Raw genomic sequence first — 21,592 nt, 5'->3', positions numbered from 1 at the left:
TCTGTCTGTTAAAATTACGTTAAAATTTTAAATTACACACACTGTCTGGCTGGCTGGCTGGCTACCCACCCATCCATCCATCTATCTTTTAATTTCTTTCCTAGGCGTCGATTTTATGATCTGGAGTCTGCGAGTTGTTTGATTAAATTAGTTGTAAACACATACTTGTAAAAGCTTTGCATCACATCTTTAATTTACTAGAATTATGAGTTTGTAAACAATATATCATCGCGCTTCCCCGTTTTTGGGGGGTGGGGTGGGGTGGGGTTGGGAGGGTGGTCTTGCACCAAACATTTGATCCCCTTAAAAATTATCCCAACGGAAAATGAAAATGTCAGTTGCAACTGGATTTGAACATTTTCATGCCCAATACATGTGCACGTGGTTATATGGTGGAGTCTCAATAACTTCCAAGTTATGGCCAAAGATTTAAGTGAATTGGGGATTTGGGGTGGATCCCAGGGGCCACTGTCAGTTGCACGTGTGTATATATATATATATATATATATATATATATATATATATATATATATATATATATATATATATATACCGACTGATACCTCATCTCTATCCGCGTGGGTTCGATTCTCGATGACGGCCAATGTGGGCAACAACAACAACTTTTCTTGTAGTAGTATCTAGGACTTTTAAATAAAGTTACTTGTACTATATAACACAGCTACTTACTAAATATTCCGCAATTTTTTTTAAAAAATAGGATGTATGATGTAACTTTATTTATATTTCTTAATGGCATGTATCTCACGTGCTCATAAGACAGGATTCCAAAGAGTCATTCAGGCTAATCCGTATAACATCAACTTCTTTCGTTTTCGCTGTCTTTAGTAATGGTGGTGGTGTGGTATGTAATTACATTAATTGTATAGACAGATTACTTACAATAGCTTTTCATCGCACCGTTACGTATAGCATTTACAGATTAAATTGTTCAAGAAAGTGCACGTTCGAGGCGATAAAGAAAAGAAAAAGGGAAAAAATCGGAAAAAGAATGCCTATCCAACATCCTGTTTTTATTTCAATATAATGCACTTAACTAGTTTGGGTATTAAACCGGCTTAATTAAAGCCAGTTGTGCGATATGGTTCAATTACTTGCTGAATAGTCCTAAAATCGGGACAAATAGGATGTTGGTTGAAATTGTTGCTACTTTATTTAGAATCATTAAATTCACTTCTCTCATTTGATCAGAAGGCAGGCTACTAGCAACAGCAACAGGTATGTATGTATGTATGTATGTATGTATGTATGTATGTATGTATGTATGTATGCGTGTGTGTGTGTGTGTGTGTGTGTGTGTGTGTGTGTGTGTGTGTGCGTGCGTGCGTGCATGCATGCATTTATGTATGTGCCGGGGCCCAGAGCGGCCGAGTGGTCTAAAGCGCACTCTGTTACGGATCACTGCCATCTCACCTCTGTCTGCGCCGGTTCGAGTCTCGGATTCAGCCAATGTTGGTATGTGAGAATGCTTGCCAGTAGCTTCTCGTGGGTCGGTGGTTCTTTCAGGGGTTTTCCCGCGTTCTTCCTCCACCATTAATACTGGCCGCCATGTATAGCCTATCGTGTGCTGAAAAATGGCGTTAAACCCCACAACAACATCTTTGTATGTATTTATTTATGTATGTATGGGTGTATACGCGTTTAATGTCTGATCTCTTTATCGATTTGTTTATCAAGTATTTACTTATTTTATCATGGCATTCTTCATTGCAAAACACCAATCGACCCCCTATGCAATATACTTCAATACTGCAACATTTTATAGTATGCATTCAGAAATTAAATGTATTGACACATGAAAGCATATTCTCTTATTCCCATTTCCTGAATAGACTTAGTATCACCTTACTTTTCTTAAAAATACACAAAAATGTAATTTTAAAAAGTATTTCATACAGCAGATTTCAACAATTTAAAGTTACTGTGAGTAAAGATCTGGACAGAATAGTATTTTTTAAAAATTGCTAATGGGTTTTTTAAACAAGGAATATAGCTTCAAAAACACATGTTAAGAGAATATAAATTGTTTATCCATATAAATAATTGGACGGCCTATAGTCAAACAATCTGTGCTCCTCCTTACAAGAGGCCAAATGCCTCAGGTCAAAACATAGCTGCATCCCTTCTTATAGTATTTTGTTATATAATATGTCAAGAACCCATATTGATAAGCACCCACTATTCCGTCCCCGTTTTCTATTGATATACCTTTACAAAATAGAACTCGTGCCCTCTCAACTGTTTAGACTTTTCAGATTGTGTTTTTCGCAGGTTATGCTGTTTAAATTAGTGGACTTTTCGACTAGTATTGTGGTCACCAAGATAATTCCGTGCCATTTTTTTTTTTTTTTTTTTTTTTTTTTTGAGGGGGGGTCATAGTTATATGCACACAAAAAAGAATTTACCTTAAAACTACAATATACAAGACAGTGTAGTCATATATATATATATATATATATATATATATATATATATATATATATATATATATATATATATATATATATATATATATATACATACATGGGGGGGGAAGACTTCAGATATTATTTGACTCCTCCTTGGACTGCTTGAAAATCGTCTTGTCGTTTGTTTGGGGTTTTCTTCTGTTTAACTGCTTCAAATCTCAATCAGCTCTTTAGCCAATACAAGTTAATCCAATTTCTGGGATATTGTCAGCAATAATCCTTTCTGAACGAAATGTCTTACGTAAGAATGTAATTGATATTTTGTTACAGTATGCTAAGTACGTTTCCCACCTGCGTAATACTCCATGACGTCAACAAGTGACAAGTATGTTGTTGACAAACTAATCCATTGTATGGTACAATTGAGATAGTGTACGTGACTTGTTTTAAAACAATGTTTGGAACTCCGTTTGGTGCCGGTGTGTAGATTAGGACTGATTAGTCTTGTTTAGTGTTTTACCGTACAGCAACACATTTCCCAAGGATACACCACCGCAGTGCCCGACTCGGGGTGATCTGACGGTGGATTTGAAACCGCACCCTTTCGATCGCAATTCCGACGCGCTAACCACGGACCCACGATGGCTCCTGTCTCTGTTATTATTATTCTCCTTTTATAATATGCAGGAGGGTGCACCTGGCCGATTTTACATCTCGAGCTTGCAGGTCAGGTGGGTGTGATTAAGATCGAGAAGATGAAATGTGCTTAAGTGTAGTGACGTTGTATAGGGTGGGTGCAATCGGTTGTTTAATACTTCGACGGCCTCACTGTGGAATAGTTTCAGCACGGTGAACACCGTAAACCACAAAACAAACTAATTACGCAATCGAAATGTTGTACCTTAGTTTTAAAGTAACCGACGATATTTTCTTATGCAACATTACATTTTGACAAGATTTTTCCCCAGGGGCTCTATGCCTTTCCAGACTTTTCGACGTAGTTATGCAATAAATAATCAACGCTCTAAAGTCCAATATGAAACCCTTTGTCTTTTTCCCCTTACGCTTAGATTCCTTGATAAAACTGGCTTTTTATGAGGGTTCGTTTAACATTTTACTTTTAGTTGTAGTGTCATCGATGTGCTTTTCACGGGGAAGAGCCCTTTACGGCATTGTGTGCCTGCTGGCTTTATTTTTGTTTGTATTGCTTTCTTGTTTTGTTTTACAAAATGAGAGCAGTGTGTCTTGCCATAACATATAATATGTTAGGTGACCAGGCCTGCGATTCGAACCCGGTATTCCATCAAATTAGGCAGTAGATTTATGGGAGTGACGTCCGAGGCGTTAAAGAGGAGCGCCTGGCTGTAGTCACTAGAGTAAATAATTTATTCTGATATGAATGCACAAATCCATGCTGTTAGTACAGGCTCACAAGAAGCTATCTTTCTCTCTCTCTCTCTTTGTCTTAATGCAGTAATATCCCAAGGACTGAACAAACTGCACTGTTTTAGATCCGTATAATTGGCCGGCTATAAAGACTGGTTCACAAACTGTTTAAGAACTGTATCATTAACAGTCTTTAAAGGTCCAAGTATCGTTGGTAGACTTGAAAGGTTGTGGTTAACTGAATGCTTGAAGGAGGTACCATTAGCAGACTTGATGATTTGGTTTGTGGGTTTGCCGCAATATTTAGCACATGATAGGTTATTCATGGCGGTCATAATACATGGTGGAAAAAAAACCGAGAAAATCTCAGAGAAGAATAACCGACCCACGGGAAGCTACTAGTAAGCTTTCTCACATACCCAGGTTGGCCAAGCCGAGATTCATACCCACGCACGTAGAGGTGAGATGTCGGTGATCTGTAAAGGCGAGCGATTTAGATGACTCGGCCATCCAGTGCGCTTTTTAACCGACTTGAAAGGTCGTGGTTTATAAACTGATTGAGAGCACTATTATTTCCCAGCTTGAACTGTTGTGGTTATGTCAAGATGAAGATATAAGTACCGCATAATGAGCTAACAGAATAAACAGTTTTCATTGTACCCACACACCTACGTGTACAGCATGCATGTTGTTTGTGTGCATATCATTAGGATTGTCTATCATTCCGTCTGCTTGCCATCTGTTCAAACTACGACTGTGGTTTCAGTGAACATAAATTTGTAAAACATTATTTAGAATAACTGTTTTTGAACTACCAAATTTGGTTATGATGACTCGTTGCTTACAGAAAAAATACCTATCGAAATTAGAAACAGATAGTTCGAATTTACTCGCAGACACAAAAAGTATATATTAATATACACTAATATACCGGCTGCCTGATCTCACCCTAATTGTTTGCTTTAAATGAAGAAGTAAAATTAAAATAAGATAACGAAAACTCTTACTTTTGCAGAGCTAAATAAATTATTGGTGCATATTGAAAATCCAAAACGAACTTGATGAGAAAATGTTGAAGTTTTTGCAACCATGCTCTTTTATGATCCTTGTTATTGAAATTATATATGATTGACACGAAACTGTCGCCTTTGTTGGCAACCCAACGACTACGATTTTAACGTCATGCATTTTAAACACGTTACATTTTTTAAATCCAAACGAATTAAATAAAGACTGACTATATACTTTTATGTTGGAATGTAAAACATTGTCTTTTCTACCTTATGGGAAAGTAGCTGTGGATGACCCGATTATACTAGGGGCGAATGGAAAGTTATCATCATGATGTTGATGAATAGTGGACATTGTCAATTTCGTTGCACGCATTACAGGCGATTACATTTTCTCTAATCGTTTTTAACTAAGCATAAATATATATTCATGACCGATTCCAACAGCAACTAAAACCCATCTTCTTGTACAGAATGGCTGTTGGGAGAGTGCAGGCCCGGCCCTAAAGGCAATGCGAACGAGGCAACCGCCTTAGGCCCCGCGCATTCAGGAAATCGACTCCACCATGCAATTTTTTTGCTTGGCGCCCCGCGCTCATCGCTTGCTGCATTGGTCCCCGCACATCCTAGGGCCGGGCCTTGGATAATGGATAGGATCAAAAGAAAGAAAAAAGGTATCAGATAAAGAAAAGAAGGTCGCGCCCATCTATGCGGGTAGAAAACAAGAGCACATTTATTTATTTTGTTTGATCAAAATTCGGATGGACTTGTCGTAAGTCAGTTATGTCGGAAAACTCGATTTTAATTAGATTCCAATAATTTATTTTATGTTTGGTTTACCATATGACTGCGGAGATATAAACCAGCGGCAATTATTTATTATAACAGTGTGAAAGATCACTGGTTGAAATATATTATGCTACAGTAATATGTTCTCTCTTAAATACACGCCACCTTTTAAGGAATTCATTAGCTTTTTTTAAATTTGGACAGAATAGTATTTTTTAAAATAGTTTGTGCTTCTCTTTTGGACTAACAGAAAGTCCATAAAGCAAACTCGATCAATGCCGAGATTTCACTACAGCACAGCAGATTTTGCCTTTGATGGTTTAGCAGCGTCAAGGTTGACAACATTTGGAATTTAAGACTGTTCCATCATTGCACTCAAATAACTCGTTTTGTTGTAATCTTTCGCGAATATCCAGTACTATTTACTCTGATATAGCGAGTTTAGCGTTCACACAGACACGTCACTTCTTCACGATTATCAGGAGGGGGTAAATTCTCTTCCAACTTTAGAGGGCTTAAAACGGGTTTATACGTTTTTAAAATTTAAAAACACTTTCAAACGGAAACCTCCATAATTTACCTTGAAAGTAACTGATTTGACATTGACATCGGTTTAGTTATACTTTTAAGGGGGAGGAGGATGCATATCCTTTCGCATTATAAGGCGACGGCTTCACAAACGCTTTGGTTGATCATTGTTGCGTGTTCGCGCGTGTCCAACAAGGGCAAAGGGAACTGTTCATTCACTTAAAACATAATTGCAACGCTGTGTGTGTGTGTGTGTGTGTGTGTGTGTGTGTGTGTGATTTAGCTTTATAACGTAGCTTTAACAATTTGCCAGCCATATCGCTACGATGTCTGCAGTGTGGCAGTTTGTCGTGATTTCGAGCACTGGAGCATCATGCCGCAGACACGTGACCTCATGTCCCACCCAATCACACGTGACCTCCTGTCCCACCCAGTCACATCATCCTGACACCAGTCCGACCAGTCCTAACACTAACCTCTTAATGCTGAGCGCCTAGCGAGGCAGATGTTAATACCATTTTTGTAAGTCTTTGGTATGACTCGGCCGGGGATCGAACCCACGACCTCCCGCATCCGAAGGCTTTGAATCTAATCGTACTCAAAGAAAGGAGGGGGGTGAAAGAGAACTACAAGAAGAGATATGGTAAAGTTTTATATTCCCTTATTAAAATTGCATTTGACATTATTAACTCTTGATAGTTTTCAGCTACTGAAGCTATTTTAAAAATATTAACACAAATCATTATTTTTTTTATGCACCTTTAAATTACTATTGATCCCTTATTTTGTCAAAATTAATTTTGTGTAAATTTTCGTTTTAATTACAGCAAGTATTATTATGACCTGTGCTAACTATGTAAGCAAGGTGTTTTATTTACAAGAAAATACTTTATATGCCGTTTACTAAAACATTGAGTGGGAGAAAGAAAAAGTGAAAAATATCATGAAATAAACACGAATTTTCCGCCCTTCTGAACGGACTGAATTTTACAAACTGCATTAACTTTTCCATGATTTTTGGAAAAGGTCTCCACACTGCCATAGGCATACCAGTATCATTTGGTTCCTTGTTATTTGTGTCATGATTATATAGTGACAGTAACCAAAGTGTGAGAGCAGATCCGAACAGTTCTCATTGAGGTTACGATTTCTCGATTACTCTAGCGTACAGCTACATAAGACGTTGCAAGAAAAACAAAACAATGAGTTGGTGCTTTGAAAAAGCAAAAGGCCTTACTCAGTATTACGCAATAAATTACTGGAGAACTCGTAATCGTCAATCACCTATATAGCATCAAGTTTAGTAACCTAATTGAGCGGAACTGTGTTGATATATCATATCCTATAGCTGACCAGCACGCGAATCATGGGTGCTAATAGGAAAGTATGACCCAGATATTCAAAGAAATTACAAAGCTTAACTATCATGCTTTTTGTAGTTGTTAATTTTTATAGAGAAAGAAATGTAGTAATAGTTGAATGTTTGGGTGTCTCATCAAAATACGTTTAAACTGCATCTTGAAAAAACATTTACCTTTAAGTGACTCAAGAAAACGTAGATCGGACTTATAGGTCTAAAAAATATTGTAAAAGCATAAATAATGATTCCAAAATCGAGTTTAAATATTTTTAAACATTTTTTTTATATTCCAAGATTTTTTCTTTATTCTTTGTATCCCCCCCCCCAATCAAAATTACCATTGTGACCTGTGTACAGTGTTGCATAAATTACACTGTAAAGGTCATGAATTAAATTACAATTACTATAAAAATTGTAGTAGTTATTTACAATTCAAATTACTCGGTTACACTGAAGTACTCAATTACAACTACTCTTTTTATTTGGGTGATAAGATCTACCATGCTTCTTTTCACTCTGTCACAAGTCGCAGTTCTTTGGTTAATTTACATTTTGCACGGAACAATGTTTTCCGCATTAAAAGAGTTCAGCATAAAATTTTGAATACAATACTATATAAATATTTTTTTTCTAAATTGTAAAGATTTTTTTCTTTCTTACAATAGAACAGTTTCTAAAATGTATAACTATATCAAAACAAATTAAAAATTAGCAAAGTATTTGCTTTGCCGGAAGAGTAATAGTTTCTCAAATGTGTCATTATCCAGTGTATTGCAACGTTATACAGAATAATGGATCCGGCACTGAAAAGGTTCTCTATTGCTGCATTTTGAAGGAAGTATCGTCTTGTATCGGATGAAAAGTACTTTATCATTGGATAATGATGCATTATTTTAATGAATACTGTACATGTGTCACAGTCAATACTGGTCCTCGCAATTTGTCGCAGATTTCTCAACTATTCTTGCTAATTGTTGTTGTTATTGTTGTAGTGGGGTTTAACGCCATTTTTCAGCACACGATTTTCTATGCATGGAGGCCAGCATTAATGGTGGAGGAAGAACCCGGGAAAAACCCAGGAAGAACCACCGACCCACAAGAAGCTACTGGCAAGCTTTCTCACATACCCACATTCTAGACTCGAACCCACGCAGGCAGTTCTTGCTAATTGCCACCTACGTTTGTTGTATTGAGGTACTCACCAACATCTTAGATTTCTAACAGAATGCCAAATATAAATTGCAATTAAAAGTAATTAGATTCTTGCGTTACTTTTCCAGAATTTGTAATGAATTGCAATTACTGATTACTTTTTCATGCAGGAATTGATTACAGTTACATTTTTATATTTCAAGTAAGCAATTACCTAATTTTAGGGGTAAACGATTCGGCAGCGATATATCATTGCATCGATAGATACTTTTACTGTAACGATTCACATATCGACACACTAGCGATTAGATGGAGAATGGATACAAAACGATCCTTACCGATTGCAAGTTATTTTAGTCTTCAGTTGCAATGCATAATTATTATTTGTTTGCTTTGTTATTTTTTTAAATAATATAATTCATCTGAAACAGCATTTGCAATCCTAGACACTCATTTTTGTTAGTAAAAACTATTGAGAATACTCTCTCGCCGTCTTCAAATGAATACAAAGTGACACGTTTCGTAAGCTGCCCCCACCCCTTCATTCCATGCTAATTATCTTAACCCAGCAGCATGTTCAACATATACTACACATTCCAAATGTGGTCCACATGTATAATGAGGCACTCATCATTTAATAACCGTTTTTAAGCGAAGTTTTTGCCTTGAATCGTATCTTGTCTGCTTTGGTTGATTGGAAAGCTACACTACCGGTGTGTCACACGGTGAAGTATGCTACACTGAAATCTCATTAGTGGTTATTGCTTGTTCCGGTCCAGGTTAGATAATAGCTACCAATCAGAAATTAGCGAAGATTATTCCCTATGTGACAAACAGGAATTACTGAAAAAGCAGCAGAGAAACTTCGCGCAAAGTCATTAATTGATATGTAAACATGTAAAGTACTTAGGCAGAGATGCTGTTGGGGTGTGCGATTGCATGAATGGTGCAAAATTTGTACTAATTCGCATACTTGGAAAACAGTTGTTGTTGTTGTTGTTGTGGGGTTTAACGCCATTTTTCAGCACACGATTGGCTATGCATGGCGGCCAGTATTAATGGTGGAGGAAGAACCCGGGAAAACCCCGAGAAGAACCACCGACCCACGAGAAGCTACTGGCAAGCTTTCTCACATATCCACATTGGCCGAATCCTGGACTCGAACCCACGCAGACAGAGGTGAGATGGCAGTGATCCGTAACGGAGAGCGCTTTAGACCACTCGGCCACTCGGGGCCCCTACTTGGAGAACAGAGATGCGCAAAAACTCTGCAAATTTGTTGAAAGTCCCTCATATGAAAGTTCTTGTCGCGACATCTGTTTGGCGGGTAGGGAACTATTTACACATCTGGGCTCTTCAAGAATAACATAAATGGTTGTTAAACTAAATTTGATTTGCACATTGTGCCCTGGAATAAGCATTATGGCGTAGTTTGAAACTTCCATGAAAGAAGTTTTACATATGCGTGTTTAAAATTCGGTCTAACTTGAAAACCCAAAATGTCTGATTCCTGGTGTGGTTCATTACGTTTTCGTTCGGCATATACTGACTGATAATAGTGATGATCACAATAGCTTTTAAAATTATGAAGTATATCGGATTATTGGAGCTGGGAAGTTGTTAATGGAGATACCAGTGCGTGGTTTTGAGCCAGATAATACGAGTCTGATATACATATTGGATGGATAAAAATAGACGACATGACGGTCAATCTCCCTTTCAGCGGTATTTAGAAATTAAACATAGAAAGGACAAGATAATGAGCCTATTAAAAATACAGACAATTTAAAAGTATAATAAAATTTTCATTTTTATATAAATCAATTTAGTCCTGCGGATCATATGCTACAAAATGGAGACAACCCATCCATCCATACATTATATAATTCTATTTTGGAGTGGAGTCTGGCCATCAGAACTTGCCTATTTTAGAAATAATGCATTTCAATGCGTGAAATGTTGGTAAAGAGAAACATCTATGTAGAGTATTTTCGAGTGAAATTGTTTTGCTTTTTTGCATAGCCTGGACTTAGTTTAGGACTATAATTGTATTTTAATTCAAGTCACAAAAGTGATTCTAGTCTCAGACTTGACAGCCCTGCATATATGTACCTTCTATTTGCGTCCCACCTTCTGTCGCAAGGATTTGTGTAACGCTATTGCACAACCTTTGTTCCTATTTCTATGCTGTTCAAGGTCAAGGTTTACAACGGGGCGTTTGCGTAATAGTTGTTGATCTTGCGAAACGTTATGTGACATCGCATTACCTAATTCAATTCAGTCTTTTTTAAACTGAGACTGAAATCGACAATTAGAATAGTATCGGATACCGGGTAATCACAATAGCCATTTCATGGATCTACTGTCGAAAAGTCCGAAGGTATGGACAGGACATTTTAATAATTACACAATGGTTGCTGACCAACATTCTGTCAGTGCATGACGAGTTGTATTAGGTAACCCTTACACTCTTAATTAAAGGCAGTGTTTTGTAAAGGTTAGCTTAGGCGTAGTAGTTGTTTAAATTCAGGGATTGACTTTCAAAACAACAAACGGAGTCACTTAAAATCGAACAGACACATAAATACTAAAACACTTTTAATACGTTTAGTTTATAAAATCTCTCTCTCTCTCTCTCTCTCTCTCTCTCTCTCTCTGTAAACACGAGTGTTTAAGCAAGTATCGACGATTCCAACATACATAAATGCACCGTATTAGAATCTGTTGAACACATTATACATATACCGTTTTTATAGTATTCGACATTTATAAAAGAGTAAATATTGGGGTGGGGTGGGATGATGGTATTTTTTTAAAACAAGAATTATACTTATATTTCCACCATATTTTCCAAATCTGCATAACCTAATGTAAAACGTACACTTTACATAAGAATTCGACTAGAGTTTATGCAAACCGCGTGGACCAGAAACACGTTTCCATGTTTGTCTGTGAATCGAACGTGCATCTCTGTAGCGTAACACAGGTGAACGGACAACTTTATAACACCTGTTTCGTATTATGATAGATACACATATATATATATATATATATATATATATATATATATATATATATATATATATATATATATATATATATATATATATATAGATAGATAGATAGGGAGATGGATGCATAAAGCTTCATACATATTTTTAGCCCACCTCAATAAGACTGGCAGGTTATTGTACTAACTCCCTACCCTCGCCACCCACCCACACCCTGCCCCCACCCCCGGCGTTGCCACACAGATAAAAACACGTACATATGTACACCTTCGCTAAATCTCATTCATTCTTCCTAGATCCAATGTAACAATCTGGAGTGTGTTTTCATAGCACCTACCCCCTGGGGCGGGGACTGAGGGGGCTAACTTTCACTGACATGTACATTGCTTGCATAGATAATGAAAACTTTTATTTTCGTTTTTTATTTTACCTCGAAAAACGCGTTCTTTTACGTTTTTTATTTTTTTTGCGTTTTTTATATTTGGTACTTCCATTTTTTTTATCATCGGCCATACAGGCGGTCCTCTGTCATACTCTAGATCACTGCTCTAGATAACAAATATCGATCAATAATGAATCTATAATGCTAGCCTACGATACTTTACGTAAACATGCTACAACATAGTGCTGATATCTGGTAGTGTAGGCCAGGCGTGGTCAAATCAGACAGATGGTGATAACGACATTTAGTGAAAAAAAATTTCAATGTTATCTGGACTACGGTTTAAAACTTTTGACATTTTTTCATATTTGTATCACTGAAACTTTAAAACTGGTATGTAGTGTGTAAATAAGTAAAATATTGATTTTTGTGTTGCCTAAAAACTACTGGAACGTTTTTTTTTTTTTTCGTTTTTTATTTATTGAGAAAAAAATGCGTTTTATTACGTTTTTTTTAAAAATTTTAACGTTTTTAACATCTATGATTGCTTGCACCTGTTTGGCTAAGTTGTGTTTATCTCGAGTCTTTTTGCATACTGTATAAGTGCAGTTCTACCCGGAATCATGGAACTTGGTTATGGGACGCGTTCTCAGTCCTTATTACAAACGTAGGCCACTGATTTGCATTTAACTGGTATTGGTCAATTGTTGGGTTTTCAGTTTATGAGAAAGTTTTGTTATTTTATCATTAACGAGTATTTTAATAATACATTATCTTTTTAAAAAATTGTCCGGATTACTCTTGTTTGTTATTGTTTATTTTGACTATATTTATATCAGTTGTGTAGCCTGGGAGGCCGAGTGGTCTAAAGCGCTCGCCTTTACCGATCGCTGCCATCTCACCTCTGTCCGCGTGGGTTCGAGTCTCGGTGCTCGGCCAATGTTAACATGTGAGAAAGCTGCCATTAGGTTCCCGTGGATAGGTGGTACTTACCGCGGGTTTTCCCGGGTTCTTCCTCCACCACTTACGCTGGTCGCCATATATAGCCGATATTGCGCTGAGAAATGGCGTTAAACGCATAACAACAACATCAGTTATGTTCGATATTTGTCATTTGCAAAGTTAAACATACTGACGTGCTATGTAGCACGTCAGTTAACGATTAGTGGTGATGAATACAGTTTAGCATATGAAACTGTTTTTGTCCATTTTTTGTACAGTTTGTCGGATGGTTATTATATGTCGTCACACGATGTAACTGTTACGCTGTATAATGCGTGTCATGCATCACGTATAGAGTATCAAGTCTATCACGTAATTACGTCATATATGGTACACGTGATGGGTCTGATGGATCCGAATGTACCTGGGTGTTAAGACTTTCAGAGAACAAAATAAAACTGCGTCACGTTCGAAGTATATTATCACGCTTCTAATTATCATTTCATATGAAAGTTTGAGACACTTTAAATAATTGACATGAGAGTTTTATGTTAGTTCTTTTGAATGGAGACTAATTTTCTGATGGATTGAAGCTTCAAAACAGCTCGACACGTAAGCTTGATCAGGTGTCACTTTTTAACTGATAACATCTGTTTGACAAATAAGGGATTGCCAAATTGCTTCGGTGATGTTATGTTAATATGGTTTCAAATTTCGCTTGACTTATATTTGTGCATTCTTTGTGATAACAGGCACGTATTACCAACTCTCTTTAACGTAATATACCTTTTGTTGGTTTGTTTACTTGGACTGTAAGTCATATTGACTCTATCTTAGTTTTGTGGGTTTTTTTTGTGTGGCTGAAACAAGGGACAAATGCTGTTCTGAAATATCTATTTTGGAATAGAACCCCGTTTACATAAGGTAAAATTATTCGGTATGCTCATATTTGATCTTAAAAATTATAAAATTATGTAACATAGTATAATTTCTTAAAATAATCATGGAAATCCTTCGCAAATTAATGGTTAGGTTCTAACTTTGATACGTATTTGTAACCTAAGCAATACTTGTACTCTAAACAATACTGGTGATTACGTACTTTTTTTCTCTCTCGATGCAAATCATTTGATCCTTAAACGATACCGACGTTGTAGAAGGACTGCATTTGTCATCCAGGTCAATGACCTATACTGATACACATAAAATACATTACCTGTTCCAATAATTAAGGTTTGTGTCCCTTTCTGGTCATTAAGCAGTGTCTTTTCGCCGAATAACTTTTAAAAAAAGCATATAAGAAATTATAAATTATAAATTTCACGTGATGGGAGTACTTGATTATAAATAGGTAAGATTTAATCAACCTGCATTATAAACAATTTAATTTCTTCAAATTTAGATTTATAGTCATTTTAATTGGCACTTTAAATTTCCATTTAAAGTCCTTTTAATTAACACTTCAAATTTCCATATAAAGTCATTTTATTTGACACTTCAAATTTACATATAAAGTCATTTTAATTGACACTTCGAATCTCCATATAAAGTCATTTTAATTGACACTTCGAATTTCCATATAAAGTCATTTTAATTGACACTTCGAATTTCCATATAAAGTCATTTTATTTGACACTTTGAACATATATGTGCAATGTTGAGCTTGCTCATCCGTGACCAATATATTTGAAACACGACCATAATGGTGTCGCTACGTAAATTAGAGGAGTTGTTTCAGAACGGTTTTAAGATGTTTTTGGCTTGTGAAGTCTTAGAAACTACTACAGTATTCGATTGTTTATTCTAGATGGAGTTGATTAAATACGTCTACCTATTTGTAATTATGGTAATGTAGCCATGGTATTCCTATAACTTAGAATTGATTAAACTTACTAGTTTGTAATTAAATGAAATAGTTTGTACTGTGCTCACTTGAAGTCATATACAGAAAAATAAACGATGACCAAACCAGGAGGCAGACGTTTTAAGGCGAAGCTATCGAATAGCGATTTTAATCAGACCACACACCACTACGTTGTAGAGAAAAGCAGTAGTACCTCGGGTGTCAACGTAGGGCGAAGGTATCAACACTCATAAAATCAAACACATAACGTCTCTGCTTCTCAGCCAACAGTTAGGAGCAAGTATCAAAACACCTTTCCTCTGTGAAGTGTGTGTGTGTGTGTGATTTAGATTTTTAAAGTAGCTTTAACAATTTTCGAGTAATATCGCTACGATGTCTGCAGTGAGGCAGTTTAAAGCGATGTCTTGCACTGGGGCATCATGCCGCAGACATGTAACATGATGTCCCACCCAGTTACATTATCCTGACACCAGGTCCCGCATCCGGGGCGGACCCTCCTGTGAAGAGTGCTAAGGGGCTAATTTTGTTTTACATATTTATACATTCTTTGTACATTTATTTAGGAATCTAATTTTAGTTTACCTCGTGTTTTTTTTATAAACCCTGTATACATACTGTTATACGTGGAATCACAAACCAATGTGAGGTTGTATATTTTGAGAACTACTACATTTTTATCACAAAAGTAGATCGCTGTGGCCGATATTTAACTGACTTTTGCTCAAAGTTTGTGTTCTACGTTTATTTATTAAGCATAGTTCCTTTAGAATCATCAAACTAGATGATTAGATTAATCTCCACTAGCACTACACCCTCACAACCAAAGATAGATCACTGTGACGTCCGTTTCTAGTTTTACTGGTTTAGATTATGTTTTTCCGTTTAGATCATGACCACAGATTTGTTTTGCAGCTTATATAGACAGTTATACCAGGAACGATGCAGCTTGAGGAATACTGCACACCTCCATCACAAACGTATGTCACTGTGACCGATGTGTTACGTTGCTTTAACTGTTCAATCTACAATCATTAAACCAGATAATTATCAATTATTGACACGCACCCAAAAAATGTCACTGTAACCTGAATTTCATAGTTAACCGGCTTAGGCGTAGTTTTCTGCATTTCTGGTAAGGGTTACATCCTTGTGAGACTACTCCCTTGTTGGAAAAGTATGTAATTATACCATGTATTTTTACATTGGTTGACTTTTTATGTTTCATTTTTCGCTTGATATTCATCTCTCGGACATTTTTCATACTAGAATATTGGAATTGATGGCGATATTCAAATATGTTAGCACCAAACTGCAGAAACAAAATATATTCAAAGTGATCTATATTTTTCTAGGTTTAGATGTTGTTGTTTTTTCTCTCGCTCAGCACGTGACCAATTGATGTTTTGTGATGTCAGAATCACGAACCTTCATGATGGGATTCATTTTGATAAGTACTACACCATTGTAGGAAAAAGAAGTCTTTGTGACATATATTCATGATTCAGAGACTTCGTTGGATGTTTATCGTGTGTCGTTTATATTAGAAGAAGTAATCTTGATAACCCTGTACTTAGGTCTACTGTCCATCTTTACAAGCAAAGGTCATTAAATATGACTTGCATGGTATGCCCTAATAATTTCGATTCCGTTTTTGTGCTTTGCTTTTGATTATAGATTTTACTATACAATAGGCAAACTATCATACACAGAAGGTTGTTTCTGACCATTGTAGTTGCAGGTAGGAATAAACTTTTGCTTGTCGTACGTGGCGTCAGTGGGTAATCAATGTAATTGCCCATTATGAACTATGCGTCTGATACTTGTTGTCACTCGAGGTTTACTAAAATATGACTTTTATCCTCGATAAAATATGGCTTTTAGGAGTGGACAATGATAATAGTTCTGAAATAAATTTTAAGAACAATGATTTAAAAGAAAAAAAAACGCAATCAATCCATGACTTTAACCAACTCGTTATATCCGTCTTCTTTAAAATAATAGAAAATCATTATATATATATATATATATATATATATATATATATATATATATATATATATATATATATATATATATATATATATTGATCTGATATTGATGCAATGTATGTATGCATGTATGTATGCCTGCATGCCTGTCTGTCTGTCTGTCTGTATGTATGTATGTATGTATGACGTGTATATGATTTAACGGTAAACGAGAGCAATACTTCCAATATAGCATCAACTAAAAGTAATGTTCTGAAAAATGTAATGACAAAAAATGCATAAAAAAGGAAAAAAGAAATGGTGCAAACATACTGTTGTCAGAACTACCTTGTTCCGAATTTATTTTCGGCATGATAACTGGTGCTTACAATGTCTGTTGGGACAGCTAAAAGACAGTAGAGCGTTGATTACATTCTGGTTTGATTCCTTGATGCCACTAGGGTAAAATTATGAAAAGTATCATGTAATCATACAACTTGCGAATATTACGGCATTTGCTTCACCAATGTTCTCTTTCTCTCTTTCTCTCAGATCAAATTAAGAAAGACAGCATGTATCAAACATTTGTGCCGAATTCCAAGGCCTCTTTTCCAAACGGAGTAGACACGTCTTGCTTAAGGACCCATGCGTATGCTATTAACCAAAGGCGTGCCAAAAGGAACATCCCTAACAACCAGAAGGACGAACTGTACTGGGAGAGACGGAAAAGAAATAATATCGCTGCCAAGAAATCTCGCGAAAACAAACGTAAACTTGATCAAATTAAACGGGACAAGCTTGCAATTTTAGAGGAAGAAAACGCATTATTACGCAAGGAAATTGGTGTTTTGAAAGCGCGGTATGGAATCCCAACAGATATAAGTATCCTTACGGACGAAGAGCGCGAAAACTGCTTGATGATTAACAGAGTTTCTATGCAGGATAAAAACAAAGCTTTCTATGATGTGAACAATAAAGAAGAAGTAGTTGACAATAATTCCCCAGAACATTGTAGAGTAGATAGCACGAATGGATACGCTGATTCCGAAAACAGTCGAAATGGAAAGGCCGAATTGGATGCTGGACAGGGAGTAAGTGTGTACACACCGTTTGGGGGTGGTGTGTTGGCAATACCTTCGCATGTAGATTCCTTAGAGCAACATCCTTCTGCACATCCGGGCTACTTTGATGCTATGCCAAGTGCGATATCTTTAGGTAGACAACTTCCGGTAGCTTACCAGTCTAAGCATGTGAAGCCAGATTCTCCGTGCAGCACTGAAAGTTCGGATAGTGATTTGACCCATCAGGAACCTTTTGACTTATCGATAAATGGTAGCAAGAAGTATAAACCTAATGGAAGAAGTGTCCCCCAGTCATCTGAGTTGAACAAGTACGATATTTCACACGATCTTGTCAGTGATGAGAATCGTCAGCTTAAGAATGAAAACGACGAAATTAGAAAGAAACTGAAACAACTTTCTGAGCAGGTTTCCAGGATGCAGCAGTTAATTTATACCAAGCAAGAACATTCAAAATAAGGGTGCTAAACAAAACATAAAAGCCAAAGATTCGCTGCAGATGACATTTTCTGTACACCTCTTCGAAGATGAAAAGCCCGTGATTTTTTTTACTTGAGTTGTTTTGAGTGCAAGGCCAAACCAAAATATTTTGTTAGGTTGTCTTGCACGTAAATAACCACAGCTAGAAAATCTTGGCAATGAACATTTGAGTTGAAAAAGAAGAATATATTATATACATGACTCTCATTCGACCTTGGAACGTTAAGAATCTCTCTCTCTCTCTCTCTCTCTCCTTGCAACGATCATGCGTAGTAGAAAAAGTAAACAGGAGGGGAAACTATATATATATATATATATATATATATATATATATATATATATATATATATATATATATATATATATATATATATATATATATATGTGTGTGTGTGTGTGTGTGTGTGTGTGTGTGTGTGTGGTCCCTTATCCTTCTGTGTGACACTGACTTGTAGAATAACAGCAATTGTTCAAAGGGAGAATGTTCAATTACACGCATTCCTTTGTTATGTTCGTGTAACTCATATAGAGTTGTTTGAAGTAAGTAACTTTGATCTTATTTTCTTACTGGATTGAACTGGATTTTTATTTTTGTTCAAACGATCGGTCTCACTATATCGCATAATTCGGTATAACAATAAAGTTACTTTTAATAATGAATATGTCTTGATTTACAGCATAGCATAACATTGAAAGAAGTCAAGTTTGTTACATTTCAAAATTTTCTCGTCCTGCTCAGATGTTTGTGTTTCCATATATGAAACCACACAGGGACATTAGGCAGACTATGGGTATGCTCTATCAAGAGTGCTCCCCTCCCATATTAAGTATATTTAGCGGTCATAACAAAGCAGTTACTAGTATAATTCGGCAAAATACGGTAGTTTTCACATATATCTCGGTTTTCTAGACGCTGCTTCACGATGTCACGGATCATAGTCACGCTTCAAGTTAGAAAAAATGTCACAAGAAAAAAGTCGTAAATTAAATATGGATGAGATAAATTAACCATTGTAATACAAAATAGACGAATGCATAATTAGCTATGGATAGATAATAGATTATTCAAGCCGTTGGAAAACTTTATGTTCTTGTGAAATATAAGACCTTAGTATATATCTTCATCTACAACATCAATATTAACATTGCTCATCTTAATTTACATGTATGCTTTTTTGAACCAAATACAATAAGTTGTGTGTTTCTCTCTATTGGTTGTAAGTTTCCAGTTATCGCAATATCTATAAAACATATCAAGAGTACATTGCATGGCAGGAGGATTATCTGCAACAAGTACAGTGCCATCAGCCACCCCATACGACTCGAGTCGGACTCTTAAGTAGGAACTATACAAGGTCAGTATGTTCAGAAGGTACAGAAGCTACATCCATTTACAAAAAACAAAAAAAGAAAAGATAAAGATACCAAGTCAATTAGGAATAAAGAGAACAATATTGGAGATAGATTATCCCCATGTCTTACGCCCTATTTTTACACTAAGAAAAAAAAACCCACGAAAATTCATTATTTACAGACACATGATTTGATATCATTAAAAATCTTTAAAATAACATTAAAGTATTTCCCTCTGATGCCTACTGAGTACAATGTATGCCATAATCCAACTCTCTATACATTATCAAATGCACTTTTAAAATCAACAAACGTGCAAACAGTTACTTTTTGCATTTTCTATTAAATTCAGGAAGGCTTATGCAAAAGAAAAATAGTGTCTATTGTGGAATAGCCATTGTTGAATCCACCTTGAGTCTCGTATGATAACTTGCTATCGTCAAAAAATCTAGACTCTTCAGTGTTGCTGTAAACAATTTACCAAACCAACTTACTAAAGTAATGTCAATAATCCGACATATACAATGGCACAAAAACACCTTTAGTCCAACTGTCTGGTACATAGCCAAAATTCAAAATGGTATTAAAAAGTTGTACATGCACAATTAGCATTACAGCAATCGAGCGTTTTATATTTTCATTTAGTATATTATTGATTAAACCTTCTTTACTATTTTTAGATTGCTAACGATTGTAATATTTCTTAGCTGTAATTGGGTCATTCAAACAAGAATTATCGACAACATCACGCAATAAATGAACACTTAAACATAAAGTATAAGAAAAAGAATAATGACACATTGATCACAGAGACCACATTTTGCAGCAAGGACGTAGTACTTATCGAGTGCATCCCATCACCAAGTTTAAATACGAAAGCTTAAAAAGTCACAGTATGCTTCTTCTGTTATGGTAATAACGGATGCGAATCAACATCAGTTTCACGGATTTAGTATTAACAGTGTCTGAGATGTGAATATCGCAAACACAATTTAATTCAAGTCAATCAAGCGTAAAATATGAGGCATATTAACCTACTTCTGCAAAGAGGGTCACTAGGTTCCATGATTTTAGATCTGATAGTATGTTCATAAAAAAACTTGACTGACCACGAGTAAGCTCAAAATCTTAATCAAAGCCTGGAATATGTCAAATGTATGACATAATGACCAATTTTGCATGGGTGTGGTTCTAATAGATATGTCGAGATCAAGGTTGAAGATTATCGCATGAACAGTATTAGAGAAATGAACTTAATACACAAAGTGAAGCCCTTCAAACAATCCCGAAGCTGTGTCCAGTTATAAAATTTTGGCATGAGGATTGTGTACTTGTTATGATCCACCCCTTCATTAAATTTTCTGATTCTATGTGTAACGGTTTGCATACGTGATGCACAAGAACCAAATGCAAAAAAAAAGAGAAATCAATCTAGAAAAATGTTAAATGTACGTCACCTTGATCCATTTGTTATAATGTGCGGTATTAACAGAGGCGCACTCAGTCATCTCGATTGATAATTTCTGCATGAACAGAGATGCCGAATGAGCCATATTTTTTTCTAAATCCAACAAAATCAGTGGTGCGGGAAATATGTACCACAATGATCTATTTTTGTGATGAGGGCATGGTACGTGTGAAGATGCATCTCTTCACCAGGTTTCATAATTCCATCCGTAAACTATGTATACAGGGTGCAAAAATAACAAAACTAGCTTTACTCAAGAACTTAACCAAGAATGCTCGACTAATGTACATGGATGTACAAAGCTATCCTCTTCAGCCCCCACCCTAGAGAGAAGATGCTATAAGGCCAGTTCCAAACTGCTGCCTATGACCTAGGAAGAAAGAACTTTTAAG

General features: G+C 36.0%; 1 protein-coding gene across 1 annotated transcript; it reads left to right on the top strand.

Annotated features, from left to right (window-relative positions):
* The first annotated feature begins 1,215 nt into the window (after positions 1 to 1,215).
* Positions 1,216 to 19,039, top strand: LOC149787957 (uncharacterized). The gene is made up of 2 exons (XM_089974223.1): positions 1,216 to 1,239; positions 17,373 to 19,039. The coding sequence occupies exon 2, from the start codon at positions 17,393 to 17,395 to the stop codon at positions 18,356 to 18,358; it is 966 nt and encodes a 321-aa protein (XP_089830349.1). The 5' UTR covers positions 1,216 to 1,239; positions 17,373 to 17,392; the 3' UTR covers positions 18,359 to 19,039.
* The last annotated feature ends 2,553 nt before the right edge of the window (positions 19,040 to 21,592 follow it).

The sequence above is a fragment of the Sinohyriopsis cumingii genome, chromosome 11 (assembly GCF_028554795.1).
Source record: "Sinohyriopsis cumingii isolate HCF-2022 chromosome 11, ASM2855479v2, whole genome shotgun sequence".
Lineage (NCBI taxonomy): Eukaryota > Metazoa > Mollusca > Bivalvia > Unionida > Unionidae > Sinohyriopsis > Sinohyriopsis cumingii.
The sequence above is the reverse complement of the archived record's forward strand: the minus strand, read 5'-3'. Positions and strand labels throughout refer to the sequence as shown.